Source organism: Maniola jurtina, chromosome 9 (genome assembly GCF_905333055.1).
Source record: "Maniola jurtina chromosome 9, ilManJurt1.1, whole genome shotgun sequence".
Classification (NCBI taxonomy): domain Eukaryota; kingdom Metazoa; phylum Arthropoda; class Insecta; order Lepidoptera; family Nymphalidae; genus Maniola; species Maniola jurtina.
In genome coordinates, this window is record NC_060037.1 from 13,939,988 (window position 1) to 13,960,679 (window position 20,692).

A 20,692-nucleotide genomic window follows, 5' to 3' on the forward strand; every position below is an offset into this window, starting at 1 on the left:
GACAGACAGACAACAAAGTGATACTATAAGGATTCCGTTTTTCCTTTTGAGGAACGGAACCCTAAAACGGTCAAGTGCGAGTCGTACTCGCATACGAAGGGTTCCGAACTATCCCTAAGAACTTAGTAATAGGGTTCCGTGCGCGAAGGGTGCCAACGGGAGTACATAGTGTTATATCTTGAGTGATGGTACAGAACCCTTTGTGTGCGGGTCTGACTAGCACTTGACCGGTTTTTTTATTGTCTTCAAGTCGTAAATTTAATGAAAAGCAGGCATAAATTGCTGTCCCATAAATTATTCTGTTTTAAAGTTTCGACTTTATTAAATTATGAATACCGGATATTTAAAAAGCTTTTATGTCCATTCTAATAACGCTCAATGTAAAATTCAATTTGTAAATTAAAATATATGACGTATATTACAAATAAGTTAACTAGCTGTAGTATTGTGCTACTTTTACGCGGGCGGGCTCATTTATTTTTTTAAAAGGTTAAAATTATTATTTAGTGATGAATATTCATATCCATACTCGATACTAATATTATAAATGCTTTCCCATTTATACTTTCCCAATACTCGTACCTATGATTATGTTTGGATAGATCTTGTATCATATTCATATACGCTAAGTTACTCAAATTAGTTGGTTAGTTAGTTAAACCAGCAAAAGAGGTCGACATTTTCACATCTTTACTAAAAAGTGGTACTAACAAGTGTAAATTAAAAATTTATAACACCCCCGACGATCCAAAGTATTTGAGTTTTCCAAAACATCATTTTCAAATAAATAATTATGTATGTTAGGCAACGTCCATCTTGACAGCTTGACATTTGTCTATTGACATAATATTATGAATCTAACGGTTATCTAACCTTCTTTTCTACAAGAAAACTAGAAAAGAGCTGATAACTCTTAAACGGCTGAACCAATTTTTTTAGATTATAGCTAAGAACACTCTCGATCAAGCCACCTTTCAAACAAAAAAAACTAAATTAAAATCGGTTCATTCGTTTAGGCGCTACGATGCCACAGACAGATACACAGATACACAGATACACAGACACACAGATACACAGATACACACGTCAAACTTATAACACCCCTCTTTTTGGGTCGGGGGTTAAAAAGTGACTGAAAGGGCGTACCCACAGGCTTAAAATGTACGTAGCGAAAAAATTGTAAGTCTATGGGCGTACCTACCTGTCCAAGGGACATACCTAACGGACACAGGGAGAAATCATTAAACTGTCTCGAGAAGAAAATCAATATTAAATTAAGAACAGCACTACAAAAAAGTTCAGTTCAGAAAAAGTTCACCGAGTAACTGCTCGATTCGAGTTTAGTGAATCGACGGGCCCGTTACAGCAAAACACTCGGAGGCGGTACGCAAGTGCACTTAACAGAAAATTGAATCGCGCGACAGTTTCGCGACAAAAAGTGGCAAATTGATTCGGGGTAGCAAATTGCAAAGCGACAATGTGCCGCCGGCGTGTCTCGTATCGCGTGTCGCGGTTAAAGCGACGGGAAGCCCATTATCATCATGATCAATGAATTAGAAGGTCTTAGGCCATAGTCCGCCAATTGGCAGATTTCACACACCTTTGAGATCATTAAACAGAACTCCCTAGTTTGCAGGTTTCCTCACAATGCTTTCCTTAACCGTTAAAGCAAATGATATTTAAATGCTTAAAACGCTTACAGCTCCAAAAAGTTGTAGGCGCGTGCCTGGAATCGAACCCCTGACCTTCTAGGAGGCAGACGTCTTTTTATAATTTTCATGATAGTTCTTTACCTACACTTCAAAACTAAAATAATTTTAAATACATGTACCAAAATCGATCGCAAAGTAGCGACAAGGATGTCAAATAGTACCTGCCTATATTTTTGTTTTGCTTTCTATCTGTTTTTTCTTTATTGATTTTGTGGTGTACAATAAAAGTGTATTCATTTATTTATTCATTCATTCATTCATAATAATCCATACTAATATTATAAATGCGAAAGTGTGTCTGTCTGTCTATCTGTCTGTCTGCTACTTTTTCACGGCCCAACAGTTTAACCGATTTTAACGAAAGGTACAGAGTTAGCTTATATCCCTGCAATTGACATTGCAACTTTTTATCCCGGAAAATCAAATAGCCCCATGGGATCTTTAAAAACCGAAATCTACGCGGACGAAGTCGCGGGCATCCTCTAGTCGTATCTATTGGACGCCTTAACCACTAGGATATAGGATGTCAAATGAATTTATTTATTTATACATGCTTTGATTTACTGTAAATGGTTGCTAAAGCTAGGTGTTTATGTTTGTGGTGAAGTAAAGTGCTGGGACTTTGATCTAGCTTTTGTATTCTGTATTAAAGAGCGATTTTCAATACCTTTATGACTTTTATCAACTCAAGATTTAAATAATATATTTTTTTTAATTTCAAATCAAAGCAAATTACTTCTGATTTCTGAGTAGAGGTTTTTTCCACGAATAAGTAAATGATAGATATTAAGTAACAAATGAGATTATTATCACCCATAGAAAATAGACGCAATTTATACGAAATAGACGAAATAAGAGTGGGGTTTTTCAAAAATAAAATATTCATAATCACCAGAATCAGTTTTCGCTGTTATGTTTGTTTTTGTTATCTTTGATCGTCATGATCAAGTAAACTCATAGCAACCACCCACATCGCAATCCCGACACGTAATATGAACCCAAGTCATTAATCATACAACATTACTGGTGGTTGATAGAAATAATTGATAATAACTACGATCTACATAACTTCTTATGTTCTAACATCGGTGGTCTTAAATTCTAGAGCGTTTGTCGCAATTACTCTGCCATTACAAAATTCATTATGACTCGTCTAATCATTACCATAATCATCAAAATGTTGACGTCCACTGTTGGACAAGGGCCTTCCTTAAAGGGTACCATCAGACCTTGTCCTCAGCCTTCCTCATTCAGCCACTTCCCGTCACCCTCTTTGTATAGTTGGTCTATCGTGCTGGAGCGCGTCCCACACTACGAGCAACCATTGGAGTGATGGCCATTGGTGCCGAAAATCCAAGGCTTTGGCCAAGTAAAAGCAATTGACTCTGCCGGTATGCGTTGCGCTTTACACTCAGGGCCAAGAACTCAAGTCCGTTGGTAGGTGAATCAACGTCTAAAGCTAGGCTTGCCAGATGCCCCTCATTTTACGGGTTACCCCGTATTTCAGGGTATGATAATACAGAAACCCGTAATTACGAAAATAAAATACGAGGTAATCAAAGCTCCCGTATCTTTACAACTTCAGCCAGAGCTGGCTGGCGAAACCAAATCCTTGACGTTTTGTCCAGTAGGAAGAAGATTTTCCTTAAAAAAATTATACATTTGCTTCACAAAATGAAGGTTTTAAAAGCAGTTTCTTCAAAGAAAAAGTACCTATTTGAAAAAATATCTATGTTAAACAATGTCTCCCGTAAAAAAATCTTAACCCCGTACTTTTGATCCGGGCTACCCGTAAATCAAGAAGTGACAAGTGGCAACCCTAACTAAAGTGTAGCATGAACTCGTTGATTTATTCCCATTCCCGACAAGTGCTGTCGCGTTGCCATTCATGCGTCAATCGCGGATTCAAATGGTTCTATATAAGCGGCTGGTTTTATGCCGCGTCCAGAACACCGCGGGCGTGGACGATAAAAAACGGGCTAGATATTGCTTTGACGCGACAAAATCATAGTTTCAAAGCTGGTGGTAATAACTCCAAAGTGCTTTCGCCGCGATTGTGGATCCAGATTCCAGAGTGTGAAAAATTGCAGATCCATACATATTATACAATGGATAGTAGCTAATACACGCGGCTTCGTCCAAATGGATACAGGTTTTTCAAAAATACCGTAGGAGCTCTTTAATTTTCCGGGAAAGAAAGTAGCCTATGCGTTAATCCAGGGTATAATCTCTCTCCATTCTCAACCAAATCCGTCCGGTAGTTTTTGGGTGAAAGAGTAACAAACATACACACATACACAAAAATTTTCACATTTATAATATTAAGTGCGATACATAATAGTATGATACATTTGACATCCATCGTATACATTTAATCAATATTTAGACTTTGAATTCAGAGTATGGTGACTTAGTCAGTCTAGTAGTAGACTAGTAGTCTAGTAGTAGTAGACTTAGTTAGCCTTAGTTAGTTATACATTTGAGTAGATCGTAATAAAAAAAATATTTTTTACTACGATCTCCTTGCGTATCCACTGATTTGTCGCAATTTACTCGCGATAGATTCAGGTTGCATATCTACTTTTATATTTTTTGCAGCATTTGCTTAAATGCTCATAGCTCTATATTAGGCGTATTGGTGGAAAAGTTATTGCCGACCCTTTGATGTACAAGCGACTTAGAAAAACTTCGTCGGATTTGATAATTTCAGTGGTGCGTTTAAACTCATTAAACATACAGCATACCGGTCAGGTAACCGGAATATCGGATAAGTCAAAAATTGAAATATCCTAAATCCATCCATACTCTAATATTATAAATGCGAAAGTGTGTCTGTCTGTCTGTCTGCTACTTTTTCACGGCTCAACCTCAGAACCGATTTTAATGAAAGGTACAGACTTGGGATACATCCCGGGGAAGGACATAGGCTACTTTTTATCCCGGAAAATCAAAGAGTTCGTACGGAATTTAAAAAATCGAAATCCACGCAGGCGAAGCCGCGGGCATCCCCTAGTACTATAATATCAAAATGCGAAAGTGTGTCTGTCTGTCTGCTAGCTTTTCACGGTCCAACAGTTTAACCGATTTTGATAAAATTTGGTACGAAATTAGCTTACATCCTGGGAAAGGACGTAGGCTACTTTTTATTCCGGAAATCAAAGGGTTCCCACGGGATTCTTAAAAAACCTAAATCCATGCGAATCGCGGGCATAGTAGGTACCTTGGAGGAAACTTCTCGCTGTCGAGCATAATAGACGGCATGATTGGCAGTAAGACGAGCTGGAGTGTGATGGCCTCCTTCTGTGAAACTGTCATAACACTGAAGGAGGCCGCGGAGCGGGTGCGAGAGCTGTCCGCTGACGCTCACCCACGCCGCAGAAGAAGACAGGGGAGAAGAAGGAGACATTACGCTCATCTTCTCCCTCACTAAAACTGTGCCGGTTTAACGCTGAGACGTCTCAGTCGCATACGACACCCAGGATCCTGAGACGCCTCTAACCTGACGTGGACGGCACCGCTGGGTTTTTTAGTGGGTATGCTATATGAATGCAGCACAAATGCATTGCCAGTGAGCCCCACATACCCGCTTTTGAGCGGCATGCGTAATTGCATTTTTACCAGCGGAAAAAAAAAAGGTACAAATAATCTTAGTGTAAATATCCACTTCTGTTATTGCTTCATCTGATGGCAGAAGAGCTGTAAATTTTTTGTGCAAAGGACTAGCCTAGCTGTCCAGTGCGTATATACAGCCAGTATTCTTAGCACCGTTTCAAGCGAGCATAATTTATGCAGTAATTACTTAAATAAGTTTTAAGTGCTACCTAATATAATTTCCAAAAAATCCTTGTTTGTTTAAAAACATCTAGGACACGTTTTAGGCGCAAGAGTGCGATACTACTTTTCTAACATGAAGTTCGATTCCTACTTGAGTTAATTTTGGTTATTTTTGAATTTTGGATTTTTATTAAATGCGACTGAATAAATCGTTACAGCAATGCTGAGCAATTTTGATTTAAAAAAAATTGAACCCTGAACTTCATTCTACGGAGAATAATCTCATTTGAAACCTTATGTTGAAAGGAATAGAACTGTTTTTACCTTGCACCCTTCGCACGTAAAAGCTCCAAAATGAAAGCCCGCTGCTGGTTCGCCGCACACTTTACATTGCTGGTTCATCTGTAAAAAAAAAACATTTTTGTATTTTTCTTAAAAATCCGGTTAAGTGTGAGCAGGACTCGCTCACGAAAGGTTCCATACCATCGTACAAGATTGCCACTATATACAAGATACTACAGACAGACAGACGGATAGACAGCAGAGGCTCATAGGGTCCCCTCCCCCAACCCTTTGGGTACAGAACCCTACAAATGACTTACTTATAATTTTTTTATGCTAGTATTTTGCCTACACTTCAAGTAATCACACTAATATTATAAAGGCGAAACTTTGTATGTATGTGTGTGTGTGTGTGTGTGTGTGTGTGTGTGTGTGTGTGTGTGTGTGTGTGTGTGTGTGTGTGTGTGTGTGTGTGTGTGTGTGTGTGTGTGTGTGTATGTGTGTGTGTATGTTTGTAACTCCTTCACGCAAAAACTACTGGATGGATTTGGCTGAAATTTGGAATGAAGATAGATAATATCCTGGATTAGCACATAGGCTACTTTTTATCCCGGAAAATCAAAGAGTTCCCACGGGATTTCGAAAAACCTAAATCCACGCGGGCGAAGTCGCGGGCATCGGCTAGTTTTCTAAATAAGCCTTTCCTAGCCTTGTTAGATATAGCCTAAGCCCTTCTCATTTTGAGCGCAAACCCGGGTTCAGTAGTGAGCCGGGCGACGCTGTTGATATTATGATGATGGTGATCAAGTTAAAAATGTAGCATGATAATATCGTAAGTAGTGCTCTATGCACGTGTATGATTCAGAATTCCATCTCAACAACATATCGTAATATTTACGCATATTTTGAGCTCACGCGTTTTAATAGTCCACAAATTATGACAACATTTGAATTGGGACTAACTTATAAAATCGTGACGCAGCGATAATAAAAAGAAAACACCGAAATTCACTGAATCACTCCACATTCATTTGTAGTGTTATGATTTTTGAGCAGCCAAAAGTATTGGGTTGTTAGCGTTTAAAAAAAAATTAACCAAACATATACGTTTGTACGGTGTACCAATATGATACTAAATATTATAATTAAATCGGTCTTTATACCTTTGGTTATAAAAGTTGAAATAGTTTGATAGTTCAACCGTTCGCCTACCGTATGAATTCGAGTAGTTTTAACAGGGCTCTCTCCGTCACTTACTCCATACAATAGTAGTTCCAATTTCATTTGAATATTAAGCAACCTAAGTCCATGAAATTTTGCAGACATATTCTAGAAACTAATATCTGTGCCTGTGGTGTTTTTGATGTTTCTTAAAATATGTAGTTTTAAAATTACAGGAGCTCAAAGATTTGTATGTGAATTTTTAAGACCGCGTAACTTTGAAACCGAATATTTTAACAGAAATCGGGAAAACCACAGGCATAACGTTTCTACAAAATTCCATTGAGTATGATTGGTTAGTATTCCAATGAGAGACGAACTACGTTTGTATGGAGCGAGTGACGGAGAGAGCCCTGTTAAGTGGTCATCGAAGGTCGGTTTATTCGTGAACATGTACATTGGTTTATTGAAGATTCGAATGTATGTCACAACTCAATTATTGATGTCATTTATGTCTCGTTAGGTAACACGATTTAGTTATGATTTCTATGCATTTGTTAAGGTCTAATAACCTTGTAATTTTGATGTATTATGATCGTTCAACTAACCGTTTTATTGCGTAACTAGCTGATGCCCGCAGCTTCGCCCGCGTGGATTGGTCAGATCCCCTGCAGCATCAGGATTGAGGAGTTGGACTCCAAATTTTTTATGAAACAATGTCGCAAAGTTCCTCTATCGATTAAAAAAGAAATGACGCAAATCGGTTCAGAAATCTCGGAGATTTCGGTGTACATAGGTAGAAAAACACAACTCCCTTTTTGAAAGTCGGTTAAAAAAGTAGCCTATTTTACGCCCTGGTCAATCCTCTACTTGCCTGTGAAAGTCCCGTCAAAATCGGTTCAGCCGTTCCAAAGATTAGCCTTTTCAAACAGACAGACAGACAGACAGACAGACAGACAGACAGACAGACAAAAATTTTAAAAACGTGTGATTCAGTTATGGTATCGTTCAAATAACCATATGAGCTTAATATGAGGTAGTTATTTCGAAATTACAGACAGACACTCCAATTTTATTTATTAGTATAGATTTGCTAACCGTTTTGCAATTTTTTTTGTTAACATCTTTATATTTTGATTGTAAATGGACATATTAAATTTAAAGACCTTAACCGATATTTTACTAGGATTGTTTAATAAAGCTATTAATCAATCTTGTTGAAATTATCGTCGTGATGGAAAAATATTGAACAGTATTTTTTATAGTATACATGATTCGACATATTAACGGAGTATCGAAATAAAATCGTTTTTATTTCAATAAAAAAAAATACACAAGAAAAACATTCGATGTTTATGGTTTAGTTTTGAAACTTTTGGTACGGAATAAATGAATAATTACTAATAAGCATATTCTCAAAAAGATTTTAGTAAGTTAAATTTTGTAACGCCTAATTTTTCGTGTAAACATATTCGAATTCAAATAAACGTTTATAAGATGTTTTTTGATAGTTATCAAAAACTTAAAAGTTAGTTATTAAACAAATAGAAAGAAGGTGCTCCAGTTTTTTCATTCAAAAAGTTCTTCGAAAGAAACTGAAAGTCAATCAAAACAATGTTATCTCACCATAAAAATGTTAACATGTCGTGTTTAATTTTATTGCCAATAAAACTGAATGTAAACAAATTACACCGAGTAATCGTGACGCGCAATACAAGTTTACAACATGACGCAATACAGCCTCGCTAAGTTTACACTGTTGTCTCATTAAACAGTGTATTAGACAAAACGATTGACTCGTTTCAATGTACCTACAGGATGAGGTTCTAAAAGCGATCAGTGAGATGATCCCTAAACTAAATACGGTACATTGTGACCTAATTGTGTGTGTGTTTGAAGTGTGATTGTAGAAAAAACTACATAGATTTTGTGGGGATATATTCAATTTATCAAGAAAATTTCAGTTACAAAGAAATAACTTCGGCGTCCTGTTTGAGATATAATGTATGTCTATTTAAAGTGAAGTATAAAAGTCATTGAACTTAAAACAAAATATTTAAAAAATATGATATCTAATTATAAACAATTAGTTTACAGCCAGTTCCAACAGATTTACAAAAGAAAATTACCTTTTATCAGTGACTTCATTCACGTGTATCTAGAGGATTTTAAATACCCCGTGGGAATTCTTCCATTTTCCCGAATAAAAAGCAGCTTATATCCGTTACTGAGATCCAAACTACCTCTGAGACAAATGTACCGTGAAAAGATTACACTTTGGCATTTGTATTTTATTATGGACAGCGTGGATTCCAGGTTTATATGATTAGGCGACTCAAAATGCCTGGCAGACCTAATCCTATTTCTAGATCTATCTTATCTAGACCTAGATCTATCTTCAGTAGTACACGTCTATCGATTGACAATGATGATGATGATGATAGTGATGACGACAATTAATATAGTCCAAGAGGTAGGCTTTCAATTTTCAACCGCTCTACTTTCAGTCCATGCTCTGAACCGTTGAACTGGTGAGGTCCGAAGTTGGGATATCATGCCTTTACATAAGAAACACCTATTAATCTAGCCTTCAGTTTTTGACTTAGGTACTGGTCACTTCCCAAATTATCACACACAAAGGCGAAAGTTTGTGTGTATGTTTGTTATTCCTTCACGCAAAAACTACTTGACGGATTGGGCTGAAATTTGGGATAGAGATAGATAATATCCTGGATTAGCACATAGGCTACTTTTTATCCCGGAAAATCAAAGAGTTCCCACGGGATTTTGAAATACCTAAATCCACGCGGACAAAGTCGCGGGCATCAGCTAGTCATCCTATGTGATCGGTTCAACCGATCGTGGCACTAGTTGAAAGTTACACAGCACTCCAGTGTTACGTAAATCAAACCAAATGACTTGCGAGTCGTCAATGTCTTGACATCTGCAACGTGGTATCTCTTCACTCTTGTTTACAGAATGTGTTGACCCGACTATGGAAGGTGACGGGTTACGTATGTTTCTCTGTTTTCTCGTAGCTCCCAGAGGATTCATTGCAATAAGTCGTTGGCTTTGTCCGTGGCTTTGTATTAGTATGTCGCTTATTGTCATATCATCGCTTACCTAGTAATTACTTAATATTTTCATGCCAAATCTGTTGAAAAATAAAAATTCGTAGACTATCATAAGTGGTGGTGAACACCCCCGACAAGTGAAGGTTACAGTAACTAGAAAAGAGCTGATAACTTTCAAACGGCTGAAACGATTTTCTTGAATTATAGCTAAGAACACTCTCGATCAAGCCACCTTTCAAACAAAAAAAAAACTTAATTAAAATCGGTTCATTAGTTTAGGAGCTATGATGCCACAGACAGATACACAGATACACAGACACACACGTCAAACTTATAACACGCCTCTTTTTGGGTCGGGGGTTAAAAATAAACAATAATGCTTTATTGCATACACGGATATATTGCATATTCGGATGTTTGATGACTTCGCAGTTTGATGTAAGACAAATTGAATTTCTAATATTATTAAGCTGGAGATTGAGTGGTACAATTTTTTTGTAATGCAATATTCGAGCTCTTGGCTCAAGGTATGCTCTATCGAGATGGCTTGGCAACTTGCTCTCGCAATTACGCGACCTGCACTGATTTGTAATGTACTAATAGTGAATTCGCGAAAAACCGACTGTCGAGTGGAGCACGTGGCGCTCGCCGCGAATGGTACATTACAAACTATCCATACAAGTCAGTCTTTGGTTAGAGTTACAAAAACTCGATACATTACACCAAAATGTTACAAGTTAGTCTCCAGCTTTACAAGTCAGTGTCCAACTTTAAGTTACTTAAAACAGTATCATCATCATCATCAGCCTGTAGACGTCCATTGTTGGACATAGCCATCCCTAAAGAGCGCCACCACACCCGGTCCTCAGCCTTCCTCATCCAGCCACTTCCCGCCAGCCGCTGACAAAATAACATTGCTTAATAACTTATCGACAAATAGATAGAGAATAGAGAAATCGATATTGATAAACTCGGCCGTTAAACGCTTGGTCGCACGTCATTAACAAAAAAACGTCTTCAGTGGCATCGCGTGTCTACAATGTGTATTTTACTAAACCGATTTCCTCGTTTTGAGTAACGAGAAACGAGTTCACATATTTCTTTACAAAAATTAAATAAATGCACGGTAATAACACGTTGCAGCACAAGGGTTAACAGGATAGCGTGACTGCGCACTGTTAACATATTATTATACGATTTTTTCTCGTTTTTATTTTGGCATTGTATGCTTATTTTGTGACTTTGTTTGCCAAATTAGCGATTGTTGGCACATCTAATTATTTCGGGGTTTGATAACAATAATTTATGGGTGTTAATGTTTGATACTAAATTGGAATACTGTTTTAATTTGGTATCCATACTAATATTTTAAATGCGAAAGTGTGTCTGTCTGTCCGTCTGTCTGTCTGTCTGTCTGTCTGTCTGCTACCTTTTCACGGCCCAACAGTTTAACCGATTTTGACGAAATTTGGTACAGAGTTAGCTGATACCCCGGAAATGGACATAGGATACTTTTTATCCCGGAAAATCAAAGAGTTCCCACGGGATTCCTAAAACCCCTTCCGCTTAACCGATTTGTGTGAAATTTAGTACCGAGGTAGCTTTCGTCCCTGTAATTGACTTAGGCAATTTATCCCAGAAAATCAAGCAGTTCCCACGGGATCATTAAAAATCTAAATCCACGCGGACGAAGTCGTGGGCATCATCTAATACTTAATAGACTAAATAAAACGACAAACAAGTTCACTGAGTAGATATATATTTTTTGCACTGAATGACGGATCGATTAGCATTTCGCCGGCTCGAAAGCACGACAGCACACGACAGCTTGTGGATTTAATGGATTCCCGGCCTTATTTCCGAAATGTTTTCAAAATACGCGCCGCTTGTAACAATTAGTTATGCTTGTAGGTACGTCCCTTGCACTTATTAGTTGCCTCAGGTGTTTACGAGGTACAGATTGTACTTTGCATTTATACTAATATTCGCTTATGACCCACGAAGCGTTTAATTTTCAAAAGTCCTTTCCTAGCGGATGTCTACGTCATTAAAGCTATCTGCATGCCAAATTCCAGTCTGATCCATCTTTGAACTGTGCGTTGATAGATTAGTCAATCAGTCAATCATTCACCTTTTCCCTTGACAAAGTAGACTTAGTAGTTTTTGACGTGACAACGTCTTATAATTCGATAGAGCCGGCTGCACGCACGAAAGAACATGACTCATGCGGCGTTACCTCGCTCTGAGGCGTTCCATGTAAGGCTTGAAGTGCAAGCGAGAGCGCGGAACGAGCGACAAAGAAGCACAATCGGCCTTTGTTGTCACGTTCAACTATCGTCAGTAAACCAACTTTACAGACAACCAATTTTTTTTTAAAGAATATAAATCAAGTTTTTTAGGATGACTAATATTCCCTTTTCTCATCCAAATAAGCATAAAGCTTGTGCTAGGAGTAAGTACGACAATAATGCAACGGGTGGGGTTTGAACCGGCGACCTTTCGAATTTCAGTCCTCTCCTTTAACTGTTGAGCTATCGAGGCTCCAAATATATTTACTACAGTTGCAAAGGTCATCAACCGAAATCGTATTCATAATAATTTTGACAGTGATTAGTCTACATTATAACATGCTAGAACAAACCAGGATCCAAATTATAATTTTAAATTAGTATTTTACTAAACTCAATTGTTCATTTAGATAGATGTAAACTAGTTTCGACTAACTTATTATAATTATTTTTGGTGAAACTCCAAATTATATGAATGACTCATACTTAAGAGAAATAGTGCGTTGCACAGTGCTTTGTATAATAACCATAGATATAAAATTATTTGGATTTCTGTGATAGTAACGTAATTTGTTCCTTATTTAAATATTAACCAATCAAACTCAATGATATTTTTTAGACACGTTCTAACAAATATCTGCGTCTGTAGACCCCCCCCCCCCCCCCTTAGTTACTTTGAAAAAAAATCGCACATATTCACAAAAAAGATGACTAATTCGCGTCCGTGTAATTTGGACACACTTGGTTAATTTTTTCAAGGGTCACTTTATGCTGTCAAAGACCAAAATAAATTGTTCCGATTTAATCTTCCCGGTCATCGCTGTGCGAATGTACGAATGATATATCAAAGTCCAAAATTTGGGTTGGATTTTTATGAATTTTATCTGATAAAGTTAAGTTCAAGAACACACTAAGGATTATGTTGTGCGACGAAAAATTGTTTACTTAACGTACCTATCTAATAAAATATGAAGCTCGAAGAAATTAGTAGAAAAAATCTCTATACATGTCATTTGTGAATATTTTACTTCAACGAACAAATCAAATAAAGTATAGGTAGATCAATATACCAATTACATTGAAGTTCTTTCACTCACAAGCATAACTTTATTCACTAGCGACACACTTCATTATCTATCCCGAGGGAATCCAGAATAATCTGGCTTTAATCCTTGGTTACGAAAGAAAAAAATGTGTAAAATTTCAGCTTTCTAGATGCAAAAGCATAATATAATACTTAATTTGTGTTATCAGGTAAATACCAATAGCGTATGCGTCGGATATAGGTCATAAACCTTAAATTTAATAAACCTACTCACGATTACAATATGTTACATATACTTTCGTGATTCTTCGCGTTATATACCTACTGTAGATTATTTCTTTAAGCAATTAGTTAATAGGTACCTTCGTTGCAGCTAGGCACCGAGGACAAACCTCTGTGGTTTTTATCGGTGTTTTTAGTTTAAGCTTTTATTTGTAAGTATTTTGTTTTGATAATAAATTAATAAAATAAAATATATATGTATGTAGAGTGATGACCTAGACAAAGACTTCTTACTTACGACAAAAAGTCGCGAGTGTGTTTATACATTCCTCGGTAGCGGTGATGTTAATTAAGTAATTTCTGATGACATGAAGGCTGCATCGACAATCGTTAATGGTCAACCCTTTTTGGAATACATACAAATGATTGCGATTTATCAAAGCGTAATCTTTTATGATCAATTATGCAGTTTTATATCTTGTAAATGAGGTAGTAACGCGTGGGCAGATACGGCGAGGTGATAAAGTATATGGAATATCGACCCTTTTTATGAAACCCCAGCTAAGCCTCCGCTGTCCGTCCGTCTGTCTGTCAGCGGGCTGTATCTCATAAACAGGAAAAGGTAAAGAGGTGAAGTTTTCACAGTGTGTATTTCTATTGCCGCTATAATAATAAGTAATAAAAAACCGGCCAAGTGCGAGTCGGACTCGCGCAGCGAGGGTTCCGTACTCGTGCAATTTTCCCACATTTTGCACGATAATTTAATTTTTTTTTATGCATAATAATAAATAAAAACCGGTTTTAGAATGTACAGGTAAATGTACTTTTTCATATGACACCGCACTTGGTATAGTTATCTTACTTTGAAAATTTAAACACATTTTAAATTTTTTTAATGGTTACATACCACAAATTCACGGGTTTCGGATTTATTCCTCTACTTGTGCTATAAGACCTACCTACCTACCTGCCTGCCAGATTCATGATTCTAGGTTAACGGGAAGCACCTACCCTATAGGTTTTCTTGACAGACACGACGGGTGGACGGACAGACAGATAAACAGACAGACAGACAAACAGACAGACAGACAAAAAAGTGATCCTATAAAGGTTCCGTTTTTCCTTTTGAGGTACAAAACCTTAAAAATTCAAAATGACCGTGCGAATTAAAAACAAATAGATAGGGTTATATCTTGCTCAATGTACGGAACGATTCGTGTATGAGTCTAACTCACACTTGGACAAACTAAAACCTGAATCAAGTAAACTGTATTACAATTGCCTACCAGAACCGCATAAACGATTGTCGGTTCACACCACGTCCGCATTAGCAATCGATTGACAAGTGTGAAAACACATTTCAAGTAAGGAAAGCGCTCTAAAAGGAATCGGCTCTAAACTTGGCCACCAAGCTTTGCATACCATCCGATTTACAATCGCATCGAGACCATGGAAATGGTCTCACGTAGTGACAACTGATGGACTCTATGTATGGCCTTTTGACTCCGATGCCTTCCCTATGTTGTTTATCCCGTTCTGTTTGTTTGTATTGCTTTATTTGTGCGCTGAGAATTCGCTTAAACTTTTTTTTGACTTACCTAATTGATTTCTTTAATGTAAAGATATCAATAACGATACAAGTGTAAATTAAAAATTGATAACACCCCCGACAAGTGAAGGTTACAGTAACTAGAAAAGAGATGATAACTTTCAAACGGCTGAACCGATTTTTTTGGATTATAGCTAAGAACACTCTCGGTCAAGCCACCTTTCAAACAAAAAAACTGAATTAAAATCGGTTCCTTAATTTAGGAGCTACGATACCACAGACAGATACACAGATACACACGTCAAACTTATAACACCCCTCTTTTTGGGTCGGGGGTTAAAAAAGGTATATATTTTGAAGAGCTCGTAACTTTAAAGAAGCCAAGTTGATTAACTGGAAGAACCAGGTGATTCCCCATACGTTTAATTTTTAATTTTATTTACTTACTGCCTATTTTGTAGATAGACAGACAGACAGACAACAAAGTGATCCTATAAAGGTTCCGTTTTTCTTTTTGAGGAACCCTAATAGGACTGTCATAGTTTTTAATCACTTCAATTGACTTACTTTAGTTTATATGAATCTATTCAATTTAGTGTATGTGAATTTATCAAAAGCTGCATCCCACATGATAATTCACAAGCACACATTTTATTCTTACAATAACACTTAAATACGCGCCCGTTATATATTTCCTTTGATAACAAAATATTATGACAAACTTTGTGAAGCAATTTGCTTCAAGTGTTAAAATTAAACACTTAGGACTTTACATCAAGTTTTTTTGCTCAAGTGAACGGTTTGAGCTACTGTGTCTTCAAAATAAACAGTGTTCTATGTCCAAACCAGTCTTGATAATATGGTGATGGATAGATAAATAAACACAGATGATAATTGTTAGCCATAGGCTAAGTTAGCCTGCCAAAATAGTTAGGTAATTATCGGCTGAATTTCTTGTGGGCTCTTTTCAGACTTTGGCGCGTTTGGAACCCTCGAAGCTTTAGTTTTAAGTTTACGTAATTAATTATCACCAAATATAACAATTTTGACAATCAAAAGCAGTACAATGAACCGATTTTAATTTAGTTTATTTTGTTTGAAAGATTGCTTGATCGAGAGTGTTCTTAGCTATAATTCAAGAAAATCGATTCAGCCGTTTGAAAGTTATCAGCTCTTTTCTAGTTACTGTAACCTGCACTTGTCGGGGGTGTTATAAATTTTTAATTTACACTTGTTGCTAACGATATCACCGCTTCTAGTCAATTATTATTTACCACGTATATTCTTACTTATGATCACTTACTATCAGATATGTACTATATGATTCTAACCAAACGAAAACCTTTTAAACACAAAATTGTTACATCTTGTAATAGGTACTTGAAAAATATCAAATATTATCCAAATATCTTTTATTTTGTGTCAATAGGAGGAAGCAAATTGCAGTGTACAAACTTTCTTAGCAACAATGTTTATATAGCTGAGTGCCCTCTCAATTATCGAGACAGACTAACGAGCATCACGTTTAGGAGAAGACATCTCCATTCTAAAGCAAAAAATAAATAAAATTGATCATAATAATATAATGGATCGCTTCAACAACATACCAAGTATTCATCAATCGTAGTCTTCGACATATCCTAAGGATATTTAGGCTATAGGTCATGTCTAACAGAGCTATGGAGGTTATTCCATAAGAACTCGTGGACCTACAGATGTAATGACGAAAATGGAACTGTATCTAGGATACACCTACTCAAACAGGGGTTAGATTGGAACCCGCAATATCAGACGGCCAAAATAAGTATAGTGGCAAATTATTTTAAAGACAAAATAATACCAGACTCGTCTACCTTGACTAACTACGTTAGTACAGCCGGCATATTCGTGATGGAAATCACTCACGATAGCTTAAACGCTAAAATAATAATTGCTTATTTTTCCACCTTTTTCTTCCTTTCTTCTCTTGACATAAATAAAGTTTTATTGTTGCTCGGAAATAGTAACACATCATACAGAAAATACAACAGCACATCAAATTTTCATTCACACTTTATTGACACTGTACATTAATATTATAGTAATGTGTTATATTTTAGACCCAGTGGTCTGGTAATTTAGCAGAGGCTAAGATTGCTAATATCTCCTCCCTTTATACCGGGACCGTGGTACCTTTTCTAAGAGTAAGTAGCAAATACAGAATAATATTTAAAGAAAGGGCAGGGCGTACATGTAATTTGTTTTGTAAATGATACTTCTAAGTTCTTAATACTTAACTTTCACACTCCATACTTTTTAACTATCATGTTTGTAAGTTATATGTATAGTTATTGTATATTTTTGCGTAAAAAATTGGTAAGATTAATGAGAAATAGATAATATTTTTTGTAAAATGAAACGTTACTGACGCAAATTTTTTGAAAAATATAAAGATAGCTAGTGCAAGGCAACATCAAGAAAAAAAATGCAGTCAGTGGTGCCTGTCAATAGAAGTGAAAACTTTAAATAAATTAGGTGCTGTTCGAAGGTAGGTAGGTTACACCGACTACTGAAAGCATACTTGCCACTTTCATTAAAATTGAACCTTGATAGGTTGCTTTGAGGAAAAATAATTACTAAAACTGTACTAAACTACTAAAATTTGCATGTCGATGACGCGGTCTTTAAGTTTTACGTATCCAAAAATCGCCTTTCACATAAGTTTTCACTTTAAAAACTTCGTTTTAGGGATACCTATAGGATACTTCCCGTAGTCCTAGAATCATGAAATTAGGCAGGAAGGTAGGTCTTATAGCACAAGTAAAGGAAAAAATCCGAAAACTGAGAGTTAGTACTTACATCACAAAAAAAATGTGTTTCAATTTTCAAAGTAAGATAACTATACTAATGGGATATCATATAAAAAGGCTTTACTTGAACATTCTAAAATGAATTTTTATTTATTTTATGCTTATGGTTTTTGTACAAAATGTCGGAAAGAATACCCCAGTACGGTACCCTCGGTGCGCGAGTCTAACTCGCACTTGGCCGGTTTTTTAATCTCGGATGCGTCGAACTTTCCCAAAAACAAACAAGAACATTACAAATTCCGGCAACAATTTGTTCACCTTTATGCCCTACCACCTGCCGCCAAGTCGACCCAATTCCAGAACTCGATTGAGAACATAAATCTTGGAAGGCGTGGACAGCGTTGCCGTGATATTTGGGCCGATGAATGGGAAGTCATTAAAGGATAATGGCGATTTGCGATAGCTGAACTGGAATTTATATTTCGTGGTACGGGCAAACAGTTTCATGTTCAATTCGTATTTTTACCCGACTGCGGCAAAGCCAAAAGGAAGGGTTATGATTTTAGCAGTTCATGTATGTATGTATGTTGTATCAGATTCTGTGTGTTCAACCGTGAACTACTGGGCTGATTTTGATGAATCAGGTGTCAATTGATTCGTTGTAAAGGTCCGGGTGATATAGGCTATATTTTATACGAAAAAATTGACCTATCGGATGTTACATCAAAAAAAGTGCATGATTATTTTTTTGCTATTGTTTTGAGTGGGATGTCAAATGAAAGAGGAGAAAATTCTGAGCTCATGAATATAAATGTACCTACAACAACATTAAAATATACCAATTTTACTCTAATATTTCAGCGTTTATTAAGAAGATCGCAGTCGGATTTTAGTTTTCAACTTCATCTTGTTAAGGTTCATATTTACTTACCTACTTATAAATGAAAGAGTTCCCTTGGGATTTTTAATAAATCAAAATGTACGCAAACGAAGTCGCAGGTATCTACTAGTTCTCAATATAACAGTAAATAACATTATGGAAAAATGCTAAGACTCATGACGAAATCAATCAACCTAGATTAAAATTCAGCCCATAATATTTTAACCCCCGACCTAAAAAGAGGAGTGTTATAAGTTTGACGTGTGTATCTGTGTATCTGCCCGTGGCATCGTAGCTCCTAAACTACTGAAACGAATTAATTAAGTCTTTTTTGTTTGAAAGGTGGCTTGATCGAGAGTGTTCTTAGCTATAATCCAAGAAAATCGGTTCAGCCAAAAGTTATCAGCTCTTTTCTGTAGCCTTCTGTAGCCTTCACTTTTCGGGGGTCTTATAAATTAATTTACACTTGTATGAAACTATCACATACCAGTAGGTTGTGTTTATTACAAACACATCCTTTAAGTAAATTACATTAAACAAATTAAATTGAAGCAAAACATCATAACGTGAGACGATATGTGTGAATAATGTTAAAGGGTAATCAAATCTATAATGTCACCCGTACACGCCGCATCAATAACTTGAGATAGCAATAAAGTTAATCAATCACCATGCAAGTGACAAATGTCAGAGTGGCGTGGATTAACTAGGATCACCCTAAATGGCGAGCGGCAAGAACAAGTAATCGATGCTAATTACAGTTACGTACACTCTACTTTATGGTGTCCTGGTGGGTATTTACACAGTGCGGTAATCTGTGAATAAATCACTAACTCTTTGACACTTCGGTATTAGCCCCTTGTATAATATGTGATCCTGGTCGTTGTAAAACAGTTTTTTTTTTTTTTAATTTAAAAAAGAATATTAGCCATGATAAATGACTAATATTCCCCCTTTCCTCTCCAACTAAGCGTCAGGCTTGTGCTAGGAGTAGGTACGACAATAGTGCAATTACGGGCGGGGTTTGAACCGTCGACCTTTAGGTTTTCAGTCCACTCCTTTACCGGTTGAGCTATTGAGGCTTTAATTATAATATAATTAGGCTAATTCATCCCGTGGGTGTCGTAAAAGGCGACTAAGGGAATAAAGGAACACAGAAGACGGGCGTCTCTGAACCGTTTGACATCTTACTGCGATCGCCAACCCGCCTGCCAAGCGTGGCGATTATGGCAATTCCTCCCAAATGTTTGGGAGAGGCCCTTGCCCAGCAGTGGGATCCCTACGGGCTACTAAAATAAAAAATAAAAATTACAGTTACGTACACTACTTTATGGTGTCCTGGTGGGTATTTACACAGTGCAGCTGAGCGGTAATCTGTGAATAAATCACTAACTCTTTGACACTTCGGTATTAGCGCCTTGTATAATATGTGATCCTGGTCGTTGTAAAACAGTTAGAGTAGATATTTTTATAATACAGTGGACAAACGTTTTGCAGGGCAGTGTCGGACTATCGAATTTGTCGGATTATAGAGTACTACGTAAGAACCCCTATAGTCCGGCGTTTTTTACAAAAGAGTACCTTGTAATCCGACAAATTAAAGATCCAACGATAAGATTCTATATGTTATTCATACCTATTCTGAAATACAAGTCATAGGTACTTCACTATGTATGTCAAAAGTCACATCACACTAATGCTATAAAGGGGACAGTTTGTGTGTATGTGTATTTAATACGTATGTGTGTGTATGTTGGTTACTCTTTCACGCTAAAAACTACTAAACGGATAGGGATGAAATTAAGATTGGAGATGGATAATACCCTGGATTAGCACATAGGCTACTTTTTATCCCGGAAAATTAAAGTGTTCCCACGGGATTTTTAAAAAACTTACATCCACGCGAACGAAGTCGC

The 20,692-nt window shown here is 36.8% G+C and overlaps 1 protein-coding gene across 1 annotated transcript in view; it reads right to left on the bottom strand.

Annotated features, from left to right (window-relative positions):
* LOC123868073 (protein embryonic gonad-like) overlaps nt 1-20,692 on the bottom strand; it is a 194,309-nt gene that overhangs the window by 76,647 nt on the left and 96,970 nt on the right. Inside the window, exon 2 of the mRNA XM_045910421.1 lies at nt 5,811-5,888. Coding sequence (XP_045766377.1) covers nt 5,811-5,888 — 78 coding nt within the window. The remainder of the gene's footprint in view (nt 1-5,810; nt 5,889-20,692) is intronic.